Genomic DNA, 19,056 nt, shown 5'->3' on the forward strand with positions numbered 1-19,056 from the left:
ATAACTACCTGCCAACCAAGCATTTATATAGTGTTTACTCAGGTACTCTTTTGAACGATTGATAAATAGGACCTAATTTAACTTGGGCAATAACCCTACAGGTTGGGAATTTTATGTCTCCCTTGTATGAGTCAGGCTATGTTAGGCTAGGTTGCAGTTATAAACAACACTGAAGTAATAACAGCTTACTTCTTGCTCATACAAACACTGACACAGGTTGGACAGCCCTTTTGTTTATGGCTATTTAGAACATGATTTTTGAGGTCACTGAAGCAGAGGAAGAAAAGAGGAGGCACCTTAACCTTCTCAGCCTAGAATGTTCTTAACCTTCTCACCTCTCCTCACAGAGCCTGACCCCAAACCAACTGCAAGGGATGCTGAGATCCATAAGGGAATGCTGGGTATTCCATGAGTACTAGCTCCCAGTGGCAGCTGTATTTCAGAGAAAGAACTGAGGTGCAGAGATAACTTCCCTGAGGTCATAAGATGGCAAACGACGAGACAGGATTGAACCCAGGCAGCCTGGCTCCTGAGTCCATTGCCATTAATGAATGGTAAATCCATCTGCTTCACTGCCTCTTAGCTCACCTGGTACTTAGAGTAATCAGTGCTAAGACTGGGAGAACACTGGCTATGTGACACTAATTGAGAGATGCAATGGGTAATTTGAGGTATGTTAAAGGGAAATTTTGACTAGATGTGATTTTCATCTTATGTGCTGATTTCAGTGTGCAGCGGCTGTGGAAGATACAGCTCTGTATATTATGTGTGTGTTAGCATTTATTGCCTCAGAGAATCCCATCTACCAGCCTAGGGAGCCATTTAAATGTGAGTTTGGCTCTATTTTAACATTCTGGGTAAGACAAATTCTCCACCAAGCCCAGCTGTCTTTGTTGCTTGATGTCATTATATTGTCAGATCACAGCTGGCAGGTTAGGATCATTTGTCACAGGTGGCTGCCAGTTGCTTTTCACATAAATGCTGGGTCCTTCTCCTACAGGTTACCCTTAATTTAGCAAACTCTTCACTCTGTCTATCCCTTCTCAGTTACCCATTTCTTTTCCGAGACTTTGAGCTTTAAATAACTGCGTTTTATGTAGTTATTTTATATAGACATTGATAACGCTTGACATTTTTTTCTCAATTTATAAAAATAAGATTTTATCACATATAAAAGAAACATATTTGTTAAATAAACTATATTAGGGGGATCTCTGGGTGGCTCAGTGGTTTAGCGCCTGCTTTTGGCCCAGGGCGCGATACTGGGGTCCTGGGATTGAGTCCCACGTCGGGCTCCTGGCATGGAGCCTGCTTCTCCCTCCTCCTGTGTCTCTGCCTCTCTCTATCATAAATGAATAAATAAATCTTTATAAATAATAAATATATAAACTATATTGTAAAAAGTAAATGTTTAAAATCAAGGATAACCATAGAATTAAATAACTCTAGACCTAGAAATCTTTCAAAAGGATGTTTCACTCCAAAGAACAGGAACACAGCTTTTATTTTTCTTTTCTAAATTATTTTGTCATTGCTGTATTGTCTACAGAGTTACTTTAAGAATTAAAATTACAACCCATTACAAAACCAGGGGCACCTGGGTGGCTCAGTCAGTTAGGTGTCTCACTCTTCATTTTAGCTCGTGATCTCAGGGTTAGTGGGATCAAGCCCCACATCAGACAGTCTGCTTGGAGTCTCTGTCCCTCACCCTCTCCCCCTCCCCTTGCTCACATGTTTGTGTGTTTTCTGTCTCTCTCTCTCTCTCTCTCAAAAATAAATAAATTAAGTAAGTAAAAAAAATTTACAAAACTAGAGGGTACTTATTCTACTTCTTTTTATTCCATTTTCTTGCTTTCTGTGGTAGATATTCATGTTACTCTCCACCCTGCATTGATTTCCTCCTCCTCCTGGTTAGAGGGTTCCCTCCTGTGCCTGGAAGGATCACCTCTCTTCTAATATCAGTCCATGTGGACGGTGAGCCGATTCCATTTCCGGCTCTGAGCCAAGTGTGTGACCCAGGCCTGGCCAATCAGGGCTGTGCATCCCCCTGACCACCATGATTGCTCCCAAGCAGCCAGGAAAGTTTTCCTTTCTTTTTCTCGAGAGCTGGAGCTTTGAGGTCATAAGCCTTGAGCTGCTGGGATAACAGCAGAACTGAGAGGCAGCCAGAGCCTGAGTTTCTGTGGCATTGTTTGGGGCCTCTCTATATGGTCATGCCTAAAGTCAACTCTGCCCCCTTAGTTACTAAGCCTTTTAAAAATTTTTAGTTTTTTTGCCTAAGCCAGTTTGAGTTAGGTTTCTAATACTTGCAAATGGAAGAGTCCTGACTTATATGTGTTCCTACATGGCATTGCCCCAACTATGCTCAGTACCCTGAAGTAGTCAGCTTTCTCTAGGTTCTGAAGCAGTAACAAACAGCCCTCAAATCTCAGTGCCTTACAATGGCAGACGTTTATTCTCCACCCTTTTTTATGTTATCGGCATGTCACTTTTGACTCTTTTCATTCTGGGACCCAGGATGAAGGAACAGCCCCCTCCCTCACTCTCATGGCAGAGAGAGAAGAGCAGTGGCTGATCCATGCAGTGGCAAGCGTTACTTCTGCTCATATTTCATTGGGCAATACAAATCCATAGCCAAGTCGAATAGCAGTGCTATGGGGAAGTTGACACCACTGCCAGGCAGAAACTGCAAGCCATATGGCAGAGTAGAGATACACAATTCTCTTCCAGGGACAAAAGTAATAACTGGCACCAATAACACAATCTACTACATGCTCTAATCAGAGCTCAATGAGGGGTTTTGTTCCCTACCTTTCAGCGGTGGTGGATGACATCACATCTCCTGATGGCTTTACTCCTATTTATGAATCTGGCATCATCCTCTTTCATGGTATAGAGTCCTGACTCAACCAGCCAATCAGAAACAACGAAACCTTTTGCTATGATAGTAAGAACAAGAAAAGTTTTACTTTTTATATTGATTGAAAAAGAATTGGTCAGATTCATTTGCAAAAATAAATCACTAAATAAGCACAGGAACAAAAGTGCCCTGCTGCCTATCTGGTCCCATGCCCCAGGGGAGAAGGCTCATGAAAGACATCATTAAACTGGGACCTTCAATGAGACAAAGATTGTGTTTTGGAAAAGAAAAGCTTGCTTTGGGTGAAATGTCTTTTCAGCTAAGTTCTACCCTTGGGAGAAAAAAAAAAGAAAAGAAAAAAATCCACAATACTTTCATGTTGGTGAAAGGTATCTTATGACCAAAAGCTGAAGTGAAAACAAAAGTGTCACTGTGCCATTTGAGGACAAGCACTAGCCGTATGATGGTGTGTTTGTGTGAAAATTAATGGTGGGAAGGAAAACGCTTGTGCCTTCTAAATGGCACAGGAAATGGCATGCATGTTGCACTAAAGATCATAATTAAATGGTGGCACAGCAGAAAATTTGCTGCCATGCCCTGTTGAAAGGAAAAGAATCTTTTCCCTTTTTTTTTTTAAGTGAGAGTGCATGAGCTGAGGCAAAGGGAGAGAGGAATCTCAAGCAGGCTCCACACCCAGCACAGAGCCCAACATGGGGCTAGATCTCCAACCCTAAGGTCATGACCTGAGCCGAAATCAAGAGTCAGACACTTAACCTACTGAGCCACCCAGCACCCCAGGAAAAAAATCTTTTTATTTTGTCTTCTAGAAGAGTAACTTCAGATGCCAGGAGTCTCATGAGGATAATAAATCATCTTTGTTCTTTGTATTAGCATTTAGGAAGGAAGGAGAGGTGCTTCCTGAATTTAGGACATGCCGGGATGCACAAATCCTCTAAGCGTCTCTTTCTAGCTGGAGGTTGGCATGTGGGTGGCCCTTTCTCTGCAGCACACAGTCCCACTTCCTTTCTTTCTTCCTGTTGTTTCTAGGAGACTCTTTGGGAATGAGCTCAGGGAGCCTTTGGGAAGCAGCATGGCAGACATAGCTGGATGCCAGTGTGAGCTTCACCATTTAGTTGGTGTATTAGTTTCCCAAAGCTCCTTAACAAATTACCACAAAACTGCTGGCATAACACAACACAAATATAACATAACATAACACAACACAAGTATAAGAGAATACTCTTATAGTTTCAGAGGCTAGAAGTCTAATACCAATTCATTCTGGAGCCTCTAGAGGAAAATTTGTTTTCTTGTCTTCTCTAATTTCTGGAGGCTGGAAGGCACATGACCCCTTCTTTGCATCTGTCTGACCTCTGGTGTCCATCATCACATCTACTGTAATGGCATCTCCCTTTGCATCACTCTCACAAGGATACTTGTGACTACATCATTGGCCCACCTGGATAATCTACGATAATCTCAAAATTCTTAATCACTTCTACAAAGTGCTTTCTTGCCATTTAAGGGGACATATATATTCAAGAGTCTGGGGATTGGATAAGGACATCTTGGGGAACAATCATGTAGCCTGCCACAGTCACGTAACCTGGAAATAATTCCTTCACAAGCCATGCTCCTCTCTTCTATTACTTGGACATGGCATTGCAGGGTTGCTGTGAGGTTTAAGATGGTATCAGAGTGCTTTGTCACAATCAACAGAAATTTAAAGGCTACTTAAGGAAAAGAGTATATACTGGAAGAAAAAAGATAACTCACAAACAGGAAGGAAAAGTTAAGGACTTGGTCTTAGAAAGCAAGTATAGGGATCCAGGAAGCACAGACCTGTATTTTCAAGACAACCCTTCCAGGAAGTATCCTCTACTCTCTGCAGTCCACTCAAGATTCACATTCTAGGAAAACAGCATGCACTTGGCTAAGTGTGGGTGTCAGATTGACTCCTTGGTCATGGGAAGGTAAGGTACTGTGACCCATATTCCCCTCAACACAGGGAGGTGGAGCTATTGAAGCAAAATCTGAGGGCTGATATCACAAGAAAGGGGAGGATATGACATGCAGATAAAAATTGAAGATATCCATTGCAGAGGACTCATAGTGGATGTAAAGAATGCTTGCTTTTATTTTATCCTTAATCTTAGGAGAATAGTAGTCACTGGTTTATTTATTTATTTATTTATTTATTTATTTATTTTTAAAGATTTTATTTATTTATTCATGAGAGACACAGAGAGAGAGAGAGAGAGAGAGGCTGAGACACAGGCAGAGGGAGAAGCAGGCTACATGCAAGGAGCCTGATGTGGGGCTTGATCCTGGTTCCCCAGGATCACACCCTGGGCTGCAGGCAGCACTAAACCGCTGCACCACTGGGGCTGCCCAGTAGTCACTAGTTTAGCAAGATGAAATGTGGATAACAGAATAACCAAGCAAGAGAAAGACCAAATACCTACTCTGCCACTAATAAATCCTGACATTAAAGAAAGTTCTGTGGGTTTTTTTTTTTTTTGAGATTTATTTATTTACTTATTTGTGAGAGAGAGAGCATGAGTAGGAGGGGCAGAGGCAGAGGGAGAGGGAGACAATCTTAAACAGACTCTGCACTGAATGTGGAGCCCAATGCAGGACTCAGTTTCCTGACCAGGAAGGAGATCATGACATGAGCCAAAACCAAGAGTCGGATGCTTGACTGAGCCATCCAGGCATCCCTCTTTTCTTTTCTCTTCTCTTCTCTTCTCTTCTCTTCTCTTCTCTTCTCTTCTCTTCTCTTCTCTTCTCTTCTCTTCTCTTTTTTTCTTTCTTTCCTTCCTTCCTTCCTTCCTTCCTTCCTTCCTTCCTTCCTTCCTTCCTTCCTTCCTTCTTTCCTTCCTTCCTTCCTTCCTTCCTTCCTTCCTTCCTTCCTTCCTTCCTTTCTTTCTTTCTTCTTTCTTTCTTTCTTCTTTCTTTCTTCATTCATAATAGACACACACACAGAGAGAGGCAGAGACACAGGAGGAGGGAGAAGCAGGCTCCATGCCGGGAGCCCGACGCGGGACTCGATCCTGGGACTCCAGAATCGCGCCCGGGCCAAAGCCAGGCGCCAAACCGCTGAGCCCCCCAGGGATTCCCCATCCCTGTTTTCTTATCTATAATAATATTAATTCTTGGAGAGCCCAGGTGGCTCAGTGGTTTAGCGCTGCTTTTGGCCCAGGGCGTGATCCTGGAGACCTGGGATCAAGTCCCACATCGGGTTCCCTGCATGGAGCCTGCTTCTTCCTCTGCCTCTCTCTCTCTCTCTCTCTCTCTCTCTCTCTCTCTGTGTGTGTCTCTCATGAATAAATAAATAAAATCTTAAAAAAATAATATTCATTCTTTCAAAAATACTTATTGAATGCTTCCCCCCCCCCCCACCCGCACTGGCACTTTTCTAGGTACTATAGAGTGGAGAACAAGTGAGAGAAATTCCTGACCCCCATAGTGGGAAGACAATAATTAAGCTCATGTAAACATATTATATAATGTATAGAAGACCCAGGAGCTCTGAAGAAAAATAAAGCAATGTAAGTGGATGGAGCATCCCAGGGCTGGGGTGAGAGCTGTACTCCCAGGTACACTTCTCTAAGGAGGTAACATTTGCACAGAGCCCTGTAAGCCAACCAGAAGGAGCTGAAGGAAGGGTGTTCCAGAAGAAGAAAACAGCCACTCTGAAGGCCCTGTGATGGAAACAAACTTGACTAGTGAGACAAGAGGAGGTGAGGGGGGCTGAAAGAGTGGTAGGAAATGAAGCCAGCTATGCAAAGCTAGGCTGTGTCCAGTTTGGGTGGGCCTTTGGTTGCCATGGTAAAGAGTAGATTTTTTCACCTTTTTTTCCTTTGAGCATGATAGAAAACTATTGGAGGGTTTCAAGCAGGAGATTGAAGTAATCCAATTTACTTTTCAAGATCACTCTGGGGGCACCTGGGTAGTTCTATTGGTTAAGCATCTAATTCCTGATTTCAGCTCAGGTCATGATCCTGGGATCCAGCCCCATGTCAGGCTCTGGTGCTCAGCAGGGAGCCTGCTTAAGATTCTCTCTTCCTCTGTCCCTCTCCTTACTTGCCGTCTCTCTCTTATAAATAAATAAATAAATAAATAAATAAATAAATAAATAAATTTTTTTTTTTTTTTAAAAAAGATCACTCTGGCAGTTGGCAGTTGACTGAAGTCAACTCTAACAGTGCAAGTGGCCAGTGGGGAGCCTAGTGCAGGCAAACATAGATGATGGCAGCTGGGAGTGCTGGAAGCAAGAATAGATTGGATTTGGGATATTCTGATGTTGAAGCCAAGAAGACTTGTTGATAGATTGAATGTAGGGTGAGAGAGAAGTCAAGCATGACTTGGAGATTCCAGGCCTGAGCAAATGGCTGAATGGGGAGCCAGTTACAGAAATGGAGTAGCAGGAATTAGAGTTCCATTTCGAATATTTAAGGACTTTACAGAAAAAATCACAACTTTGGGGGAATAGAAATATGGAGTTTTTGGGTCACCTTGGTAGCTCAGTCAATTAAACATCTGGCTCTTGGTTTCAGCTTAAGTCATGATCTTATAGGTCATGGGAGGGAACCCTGCATCAGGCTCTGTGCTCTGTGGGGAGTCTGCTTGAGATTCTCTCCCTACCACCCCTCTCCTCCCCATCCTCCCCACATGCACATACTTTCTCTCTCTCAAATAAACAAATCTTTTTAAAAAATATATGAAGTTTTCTTTTTATTTTTTTCCCCAGTAACTGCCCTACCATATCACAGTGGATCTTCCTTCCATCTGGGAGGCAGTCCTTTAAATAACTTTTTGGACAAATTCCATAACTTCCTGGTCACTCTGTTTTTAGATGGTCTCATTTCACTGTTTGGATTCATCCTGTTTAGTTTTAAATCTTTAGTCCTCAATCTCATCCTAAATGTAAACCTCATCACTGCCCCCCCTCCCCCACCTTCTCTAGCACCAGCCACAACTGTCGATGATTAGGGGTCTCTGAACTTGGAAGGTAGACAAATTGCCTCTCTAGTCTCATTAACCTCTAACTGAGATTTAGCTTCACTTTTAATTATGAACGTGTACAACAAACCTTAGGGGTATCCACAGTACCTGTGTCTTCATCACTAAGAGCAATCAGATTTTTTTCACATCCCAATCTAGTTGTTGCAATGATCCTGAAATACCATCTACTCTTGTCACTTCTTCCAAATTACAGTAGTTGATTGACCTGCCATTAGCTGTTCTTATTTCCTGCATACTCTAGGAGCACGTATATTATTATGTCACCAATTTTTTTTTAATATTTTGAAAAACTGTATTTTTTAAAAATAATTTATTTATTTATTCATGAGAGACACAGAGAGAGAGGCAGAGACACAGGCAGAGGGAGAAGCAGGCTTCCAGCAGTAAGCCCAATCTGGGACTCTATCCTGGGACTCTAGGATCATGCCCTGAGCCAAGGCAGACACTCAACCACTAAGCCACCCAGGCGTCCCTTGATAAACTGTATTGCAATATAACTGGTTTGCTTTGAAATCTTATATATTTACTTTTGTATTTTATAAAATATTATTTAGAGAAGAAATCCAAACAGCAAGTGTAAAAAGGGATCTATGACACAAAACAAGTTAAGATTTCCTGCAAGAGGTTTTGGAAGTGGTGAAGGGGGAGGTGGTTTGCTCTTCTCACATACCCACCCTTGCCTAGGCTCCCCTTCTGGAGTGGGAGGAGGAAGATTGGGAAGGAGGCAGGTCTCCCTCATGAAGGTTTTCCTTGAGTCACATTAGAAAGAACATGTAATCCATTACAAAGAGACTAAATAGCACAGTACCCTGGGTATGTTTATCAAAATGCATAAAGTATCACAATCCTGAGTTTCAAGATGGTTATACCTGCAGGGTGGGTACCTGGCCTTCTCACATGGTCAGGTGAGCTCTGTTGACTAGACCCATATGCCACTTTCGATGATGGGGCTGGTAAAATGGGAGTCCATTCTGTGTTTCACTTAGGAGAGTGATTCAGCTTGATGCTGGGGTAATAACTGAGTGTCTGTCCCCCAGGGTGGAGTTTAGTGAGGGAGTGAAAGCCATATCACATCCTAGTAGTCATGGTTTCTAAACACACTTTAAGGCTGCTCGTGAGTAATGTAGCTGGCTCTCTACTGGTTTTCAGAGCTGTTCCTCACATCACAGAAAAGAATCCTGTGAGATTCTTTGGCCAGTCCTAATGGCTGGTCACCATATATCTGGATGTTCCATTCCAGATAACCTCTACAGTATTTCTTCCAAATATTTGAAGTTTATTACTCAAGACTGATGCCTCTAACACAGAATATTTGGGAAACCAGTTAAAGCTGAGGGCAGGGACTGGATAATCTCTTTTGCTGTATGCGAAGCGCAGATGTTATCAAATATTAGGCCCTTGAAAGGCTTTATAAATGATGGTTGATTTAGAGCCTGTGTCATTTTGTAAATGGCTTTGCATCAGGGTTGTGCTCTCATGTTCCAAGAAAACAACTTAATCTCTTACCTAATGAAAAGTGGATAGAATTTGGATTCCAAGATTCAATTTTCAATACAAAGCAAGCTTTTCTCCTTTCTGCTTTATTCTGTTTAAATGCCACTTTGGGATGGTCCCTCTTGGTTTTGGAACTGGATGCAGATATTAAAAAAGACTAACTTCTCAGATTCCCTTGTGTATTTTGAAAGCTTGCTGTATCTTCTTTAGGTCTTACAAATCTCTTACCTAGCATTCAATAAAGGGGAAACAATTGTGTGCATTCATGCATACACACAGAATCAGGAAAAGAAATTCTCAGAATTATAGCATTGATTCTTACAATTCAAATATATTTGATTTACATTTAAGAAAAAAAGGAAAAGGGGGGGCACCTGGGTGGTGCAGTCGGTTGAGGGTCAGACTCTTGACTTCTGCTCAGGTCACAATCTCAGGGTTGTGAAATCATGCCCCCCATTTGGGCTCTGTACTCAGTGAGGAATCTGCTGGATATTCTCTCTCTCTCCCTCTGCCCCTCCTGCTCATGCTCTCTCTCTCTAAAAAATAAATAAGTCTTAAAAAGGAAAAATGAAAAGGACATGACAAATGAGCATCACGTAAGACACGTCTTGGAAACATACTCAGCGGTACCGTTTTGCCCCTTGAAACACGCAAACCTGCCTGCTCTGAGGCTGTCTGATTTAAGCCCTTGACAAGGGTGCCACTGCTGCCTTCTCCTGTGATTGACATGTCACCTCGTCCCCCTCCCTAGTTCCCCAATGATCGTCCCCCTCCCTAGTTCCCCAATGATAAGTGGTTGCCTCTTCTCCATCTCTATTTTTATTTGACCTGAAGCTAGTTGCACTGATTCCAAAAGAAAGAAAAGGACCTGACATGGCTTCTGTCCCTTCAAGCTGACCTGCTGAAATGATTGATAATTCCCAGGGACTACTCTCAGAAGATTAAGTCTTTTTCATTTGGCCTGATTTACACTGGCTCTCTTATACTTATTCTTGGTTTGGGAACTAGACAGCACCCCATTATTTAGCCATGAAAGCAGGGATGTCACTAAAGGTGGCCTCATATTACTGCTTACAGGCCTATTAGAAATCTCATTTTGCTTTTTGGAGATTCATTGTGATGCAAAGCGGTTCGGGGTTTCATTACTGGGTGAAAGCCCTTTGTTGGGCTGGCCCAGCCAGTTGTCCCAAGATTTGCAGTTCTCCTTTCCTCCTGCTATTCCAAAACAGGAATACTGTTACTTTGAGGATTTCATGACATCCGTAGGAAAAATATATATACTTAAGGCAGGAAAATTGCAGCTGAACAGAAAGGCACCATCAAATCTTCCCTCAGATACAAGTGACAAACTCCACTTTGTTCTGCTGTCCTGACATCAGATTTCCCTGTGGAACGTCAGACAAATGAATACCTGCCACATTATTACTTACTGTAAGAATTAATGAAGAGGGCATTTTCTATGATTACGGCTCTCCCCCCACCCTTCTAGTTTTTTCTTGTAAGCAAATAACTGTGTTTTCTTCTATTAAACACGCACAGCTGCGAGACCGTGAATTCCACATCAGTGACCTTGCAAACTGCCTTGTCTTCTCCTTAGGCCACTCCCTGTGCTTCCTGGACCAAAAGATTCTCAGCAGAATGTGGTCAGTGACCTTGAATGAGTCATTTCATGGTGATAGAAACTGCCTCAGTTTCTTCATTCTAACAGAAGGATAACCAGAGCTCATTACTGATACTATGAGGATTTAATGAAATACTGTATGGAGGGCACCTGGGTGGCTCAGGGGTTGAGTGTCTGCCTTCAGCCCAGGTCCTGATCCAGGACTTCTGGGATTGAGTCCCACATCGGGCTCCCCGCAGGGACCCTGCTTCTCTCTCTGCCTATGTCTCTGCTTCTCTCTCTGTGTCTCTCATGAATAAATAAATAAATAAACAAAATCTTTAAAAAAGAAAAAAAAAAAAAAGAAATACTGTATGGAAAGTGCTTAGGATGGGGATCCCTGGGTGGCTCAGTGGTTTAGCGCCTGCCTTTGGCCCAGGTCGTGATTCTGGAGTCCTGGGATGGAGTCCGGCATCGGACTCCCTGCATGGAGCCAGCTTTTCCCTCTCCCTCTGCCTGTGTCTCTGCCTTTCTCTCTCTCTCTGTCTCTCATAAATAAATAAATCTTTAAAAAAAAAAAAAAAAGGTGCTTAGGAAGCTATGTCAGGCAGAGAGGCTCATTCTACAAACACCAAGTACCCACTAGAAATGGTGTCACTACCCCTAAGGTCCTCTCTGGCTTTGATTTCTTTGATTCTGGAATAATTCCTAAGTGTGGAGACTGGGATCCCTGGGTGGCTCAGCGGTTGAGTGTCTGCCTTTGGCCCAGGGCATGATCCTGGAGTCCTGGGATCGAGTGCCATATCGGGCTCCCTACATGGAGACTGCTTCTCCCTCTGCCTATGTCTCTACCCCCCTCCATCTCTGTGTCTCTCATGAATAAATAAATAAAATCTTTAAAAAAAAAAAAAGTGTGGAGACTACCAAGAGGAGCAAACACAGGCCTGGTCTCTGCCCTCATTGAGGTTTCAGTCCAGTTGAGGATCGGGGCATTTGTTAGATAACCACACAGATTTATATCTCCAAATTGGGCCAAGGACTAGGAAGGAAACTTACACAGAGCTCCACTGGGTCCTAACTTAATCAAAGAACACCTTTCCATAATTGGAAGAAAGAGTAAGAGTGAGCCTGGAGGAAGAAGGGTCAGCTCCCTCCTCTAGAACCTTAAGGTTTGGAGTAAGTTAGGAAAAGGTGCCCCTACTGTGGGGCAGATGCGCCCCATACCCTGAGAGTGGCTTAGCGTCAAGAGCATGGACTGGGTTTCCTACTGGCCTACCTGGGGGGTGTCTTTTAGCAGCAACCTGCACAGCTATACACAGGACCCCCAGCTGGGGGGGCTAAAGATATTGGAGGCAGAGGAAATCCCTTCTGCAAAGGCCCTGAGGTGGAAGGGCACTTTTGAAGAGCTGGAAAGAGCCAGGATGACTGGAACACAAGGAGCAATGCTTACAGGAGGGGAGTCCAGAAGGCTCTTAGTAAATATCAGCTAGCATTAATGCAGGATAATGTTAGTCTCACAAATCCATTGCCAGCACACCAAGATCTCTTTAGAAACACCAAAGTCTCTGTAGAAACCATTGACCTTTAACCAGTGAGGGAGAATTACTTCAGGGGTGTGATTCCTTGGTGTCACACAACTGAGATTCAAAGAATCAGGACAATGGATGAGTACAGGCATTTAATGTGGAAAGCAAGGAGCCGAAGGGCCTCCGGTGGCAGGCCTCCAGCAAAATATGAATGCTCCATTGCAGCTCAGAGACCCAGATATTAGGCAAGAAGAAGTGAAAACAGAAAGAGAACCAAACAAAAATTTTAAAAGGCCACCACATCATACAAATAAAAACCGAAGCAGAACATTAGTGAAAGATTTTGAACAATGCTGTCATTTTGAGGGTGTAAGTATCTCTCCAAAGAAGTAGAAGAATCTTCTTTACTTGGTGTCTTTGAAGGGACCTGCCCAGCCTGAGACCCAGAACCTGGCAACAACACCGCACTCCCTTGAAATGATCACAATAATACCAAGATTCTTCTGGGCTTCAATTTTTTGATTCTGGAATAACTCACAAGCACATTCATTCATTCAAACAAAAATGCCGTAACAAAGATAAGTTGTAAAAAAAAAAGAAAAACAAAAACAAATATAAGTTGTTATTTTAAAAATCAGAATTTAGAGGGAAATAAAACCACACATCCTGGAGAATCATGTAATGTTGCCACTTAGCTTTGTAGTCTGAGCCAGGCTTGGAATCTGTGAGTGTTTAACCAGTGGAGGTCTGGTGTCAGCATAGCACTGAGATGGAAGCCTAGGCTTTGGGATCTGGTGGGTCTGGGCTCAGATCCCAGCTAGGGCACCTACAAGCTGTGTGATCTTGGGTAGGTTAGTCAACATCTTTGCACAATGGAAGTTACTATAAACTCAAATGATGGCTGTTGTTAGGGAGAATCTTGAGGCCAGGGCACTTAGGAACCCTTCACTTGCAAAGTCTGGGGACCTTCTGGGGACCTTCCCTGGGAGCAGTCTCCAAGTGACCCACATCCTTCCTGAGGTTTATTTCTTTGTACTATATCTAAAAAGGCTTAACTTGGCTTTTCAGAGGTAACTGTGCTTTAGATGAACATAAGGAACCAGAATTAAGTCATACTTATAAGATCTTTTCAGGAGTTAGTATCTCTATGAAACTTTTAGAGGGATAAAAAGAGAAAAAGAAAAGAGCATTTATTTAGCCATGATTATTTAAAAAAGGTATCTATGATCAAACATCCCATCACAATCTGAAAAATCCCATAAGAGCTAACAGTGTCAACTGACCTAGCACTTGAGATATTTTATTGCCTATTAAACTGTGGCAGCAGAATTTAACTTAAAAATATGCTTGAATTTAAGCCACATTAAATGGGAATGAGCACGCAATTTATCAGAGATAAATTCCAATATTTTTGCCTGCGGGAAAGAGATGAACTACTTAATTTCCCTTCAGTAGAAAGGTGGGAGAAGATCCCTTTATTATGTCTCAGTCATAGTGCAGTATTTAAAAGTCATTCCTACTTTGTCTCTTGTTTTATGTCTACATAGCCTTATGGGTGCCTCATCTTTAGGACTGACATGCAGCTTTAGCAGCCTGAGCCTTTCAAAGTGGAGCAGGCTAACAGTGATTTAAGACTATGCTGGTTAAAAAACAAAAGAAAATGAATCCATCTCCGATTTTAAAATAAAACATGCGAACTCAAGCCTAAACTTTTCTATCAAAAATGGCATTGTTGCTTTGTTGCTTTCTAAGAATGGAAATGGATGAGGCACTTAATCAGAGAGGCCATTATGTTGTCAAAGGGCTTTGCCGAGACTGAAGAATGGATTCTCATGGGCATATGACCATTTTATTGCTTTTCAGCCCACGGCCGCCGATCCCACTCTCCCTCCTGCTGACAGAAGAAGAGGCAGCGCTGAGCATTCAATCCTTCTGGAGAGCCTATCTGGTAAGAGTCATGTGCAATTATGGCATTTGGCCTGATGGGGAATTTTCATGATGTGGAGTGCCCATGGGAAAACTGTTAGATGAATTTGAAACAGGGTATTATAGCTAACGTCCAAACCTCAGAAATAGGATTGATATAAAATACATCTCAAAGAGTGATTCAAAATTTTTACCAAAACTTATTTTCTAATTATCATTAAAAGTACCCTCCAGCCTTATAATGTTGGGTTGACTGACCTTTATTACCTAAAAAATAATATTATATACATACAGAGAGCAATAGCTGTGTTTATTTTAGAAAAGAATAGAAAATTCAGATAACTCAGATGGAGCAAATAAAATTTTTTGAGTCACTGTTACCCCAAAATAATCATTGTTGGCATTTTGGTGGAAATTTTTCCAAACCTTAAAAATGTTAATGGATAGAGTGGGGGATGGGTGAAACAGGTGAAGAGGAGTAAGAGTACATTTATCTTGATGAGCCCCAAGTCATATATGGAACTGTGGAATGGCTATATTGGATACCTAAAACGTATATTAACACTTTATGTTAACTACACTGAAATTCAAATGAAAAAAGTAAATAAAAAATAAAGTTTAAAAAATTTAAAAGAGGGATCCCTGGGTGGCGCAGTGGTTTGGCGCCTGCCTTTGGCCCGGGGCACGATCCTGGAGACCCGGGATCGAGTCCCACGTCGGGCTCCCTGCGTGGAGCCTGCTTCTCCCTCTGCCGGTGTCTCTGCCTCTCTCTCTCTCTCTCGCTCTGTGTGACTATCATGAATAAATAAATAAAATCTTTAAAAAAAATTTAAAAGATGGAATAACATATAAACATATATCATATGCTAGAAGTAATCTTTTCTTTTGAAATCTGTCTTTTTTAGCCATTGGTTATTTCCAGTTTATAATTATTATAAAAAATGCCATAATAGATATCTCTGTGCAGCCATCTCTGCACATTTGTCTGGTTGATTATGTAGGATGAATTCTAGAAATGGAATTTCTAGGTCAAAATATGAGTTCATTTCTAAAGTTCCTGATCCATATTGTCATGTGGCCTTTCAGAAGGATGTACTTTGAAAAATTATTTTCCCCCTGTCCCTCTCCCTCTGCCACCCACTCGTGCCTGTGCTCTTGCTCACTCTATTTCAATAAAAAAAATCTTAAAAAAAAAAGGGGTGCCTGGGTGACTCAGTCGGTTAAGCATCTGCCTTCCTTTCAGGTCATGATCCTGGGGTTTTGGGACCAAGTCCTGCATTGGGCTCCCTTCTTAGTGGGGAACCTGCTTCTCCTTCTCCCTCTGCTGCTTCCCCCTGCTGTGCTCAAATAAATAAAAAAAAATTTTTTTTTAATTCTTACCAAATACATATGAGAGTGGCATATGTATCTTGTGCTAAAAAGTATACATCCTCTTCAATTTTTTGGCAGAGTATGAAGCTCCTATTCTGGGTAGAAGCACATCTCCACCCAAGTCTGGGTGTTAAACATCAGTGGCATGAGTTCAGATTTGATTTCAGGGGTAGTAAATATCACCACAGGGAAAAGTCTCTGGATTTACATGGAGACCAAAGATGCATGTTGATGCACTTGTCAGAGTTACTACAAGAGAAGTAGGCTGAGGTGAACACACCAGCAAATGGTTCTCCATGAAGAAGTTAGATTTATTCTAAAAATATCATTAATAAGTCAACAATCAAAATATTTGTTAAATGACCATTAAATGGGACTGTCCTCTATTATAAGGAGCTTACTACTGTCTCAGGCAATATTGTTCAGTCATTCTACTCCTTTTGGACATGGCACATTCTTGAACACATGGGTTGAAGTCAGGTGTGGAGGTTAAATAATAGACTTGCACATTATAAGGAACAGTTTACTCCCAAAGAGTTAAAAACCATTTATAAAACCCTCTATTATACCCCACAATTAGATATGATTTTTGATGACCTAGGTTTTCAGCATTTCATACATATTTTATATATGTGGTCTTTTCCCTTCATAATTGAACATCAGCAGGTTAGCTTAAGTTCAGTGATGCCCAACTGAGGTGAAAGAATCTTGGCTTCCACATGCTTTCTGAGTTCCACCTTTGTTGTCAGTATATTTCATTTGTAAGACTTATACTTTGTGTCACTGGAATTAGCTGTTTTACTTTCCCATTTTCTGATCCTTTTAATGAAACAGTAAGAGCAAAATGCAATAAAATAGGATTTTAAGATTTCTTTAAAACAGCAAAGCCCTTCTTCAAACCAAATCATACTCAGAAGCCTGGAATATAACCAGTATGTTAACAGTAAAAGGGGGTCTTCTGTCCCTGATTCTCCCATGCAGTAAGACTTTCATACACAGGGGGCCTGTGTTACTAGCACAGCATGAAAAACATAGAGCTCTTTCTCTACTTTTCATGAGGCTACATCCTTGATAACTCCATTGTAAGTTAAAATATTGTCAGTTGAAAATGCATTTACTACACCACCCACTGGACATCATAGCTTAGCTTACCCTCTAAATGTGCTCAAAACATTTACATTAGTTGACAGGCAAAATCATCCCCTATAAAGTCTACTTTATAATAAAGTGTTGAATAGGTCATGTAACTTAATGAATACTGTATTGAAAGTGAAAAATGGAATAGTTGTATGGATACAGAATGGTCATCAGTGTATTGGTTATTGATCCTAGTGATCAGATGGCTAACTGGGAGCTGCGGCTTGCTGCCACTGCCTAGGATCATGAAAGTATTGAACAGCATTTTTCTCACCCAGGAAATGATCAAAATTCAAAATTTGAAGTACAGTTTCTACTTAGGGCATATAGGTTTCAAACCTTCATATAAAGTATAATCATTGTAAGTTGGGGACTGTCTGTAGTTTGAAAGACAGCTGGATTCAGCTCTCATCACATCAACAAACACTGCCATAGGAAAAAATGTCAGAGTGGCTTAAAATTTAACTTGTTATAATACCGTCATAACACAATAGCTAGAAATGTTCCTTATGGTACAAAAGATGTGTAGGGATAAATGTATTCTGTGTGAGAGTTCAGGTTGTTCAAATCCAAAATCTCCTGGATTGTATACATATATAACCAAAGGGTACCAAGTGGGGTGGGGGGGAAGATCCTAAGTTGTTGCCAGGAGGAAAGATGTCTGATATGTAGGATGCCTCAGAAGCTTTCACAAAAAAGGAGGGACTTAATCTCAGCCTTACAATAAGAAAGATGGGACACTGGAATATCACCTGGGAACAAGATGGTATCTCAAGGAGAGGAAATAGCATTTAATAAACAATGGTATATAAAATACCATTGTACTGTGCATATAAAATATGTACTGTATAGGGCCACCTGGGTGGCTCAGTCAGTTAAGCAGCCAACTCTTGATTTCAGCTCAGGTCAATCTCAAGGTCCTGGGATTGAGCCCCAAGTCGGGCTCTGTGCTCAGCAGGGATTTTACTTCAGGATTCTTTCTCCCCAGAAAAATAAAAGGATTCTCTCTCCCTCTGCCCCTCCCCTAACTTGCTTGCTTGAGTGTTCTCTTTCTCAAATAAACAAATAAAGCTTAAAAAAAAAAAACCATACTGTATATTTTCAACAGGTACACACACACATACACACAGGGCAGGAAAATACCTGAAAGGAAACAGAACAATGTGACAATAGTGGGTAACTCAGGGTAGCTGAGAAAGACTTAGGGAAACTGTTAGCCTTTTATACACCAAACAAAGTTGTACAAAGAGACTACAGTATGATTTTCATTAATTTCAAATTAATTTAAACCATGTTATGGATGCAGAAGGAATATTTGACAAAACCCAACAGGCTTTCATGATAAAAAAAAAAAAACCACTCAACAAACTATGAATAGAAAAGAACTTCTTCAACCTGATAAAGAGTGGTTATAAAATTCCACTACTAACATCATATTTAGAGTGAAAGACTTGATGATTTCCCCCTAAGATTGGGAACAAAATGAAGATAGTTTCTTTACTTCAGTTCAACACAGCACTGGTGGTTTTAGCCAAGAAAGTTAGGCAAGAAAAGGAATAAAGGGCATTCCAATCATAAAAGAGGAAGTAAAATTATCTCTATTTTCTATATAGATGTGATCTTCTATACAGAAATTTCTAGGTAATTCACTAAAAAAATAAAAAATTAGAACTAATAAAAAAGTCCAGCAAGGTTTCAGGATACCAAATTAATATACAAAAAAATTAATCATGTTTATATGTACTTAGCAATGAACAATCTGAAAATGAAATTAGTAAAATAATCCCATTTGTAATAGTATCAAAAATAATAAAATACTTAGGAACAAACTTCACAAAAGCAGTACAAGATTTCTATGCTGAAAACTACAAAACATCACTGAAAGAAATTTAAAAAGACCCAAACAAATAGATGGACAGCCTGTGTCCATTGATTGGAAGACTCAATGTTGTAAAGATGACAGTACAAATTGATCTGCAGATTCAATGCAATCTCTACCAAAATCCCAACTGACTTTTTAAAAAAGAAATTGACAAAGCAGATCCTAAAATCCATATGAAAATGTAAGAGACCCTAAATAGGCTTGAAAAAGAACAAAATTGGAGGACTCACAC

The 19,056-nt window shown here is 41.1% G+C and overlaps 1 protein-coding gene and 1 long non-coding RNA gene across 7 annotated transcripts in view; one reads left to right on the plus strand and one right to left on the minus strand.

Annotated features, from left to right (window-relative positions):
• The window catches only part of IQCK (IQ motif containing K), a 132,107-nt gene that overhangs the window by 45,417 nt on the left and 67,634 nt on the right, over positions 1-19,056 (plus strand). For all 6 annotated transcript variants that reach the window (XR_012035543.1, XR_012035542.1, XR_012035541.1 and 3 more), the window contains one exon: positions 14,372-14,456. Coding sequence is in view for 3 of the 6 variants with exons in the window: in XM_072835982.1 (XP_072692083.1) it covers positions 14,372-14,456 (85 nt within the window). In the remaining 3 variants the exon portion in view is untranslated. The remainder of the gene's footprint in view (positions 1-14,371; positions 14,457-19,056) is intronic.
• Positions 2,811-19,056, minus strand: part of LOC140638518 (uncharacterized) — a 59,305-nt gene continuing 43,059 nt past the window's right edge. The window contains exon 3 of the long non-coding RNA XR_012035544.1: positions 2,811-2,939. This is a non-coding gene — a long non-coding RNA (uncharacterized lncRNA). The remainder of the gene's footprint in view (positions 2,940-19,056) is intronic.

Source organism: Canis lupus, chromosome 8 (assembly GCF_048164855.1).
Source record: "Canis lupus baileyi chromosome 8, mCanLup2.hap1, whole genome shotgun sequence".
Taxonomy (NCBI): Eukaryota; Metazoa; Chordata; class Mammalia; order Carnivora; family Canidae; genus Canis; species Canis lupus.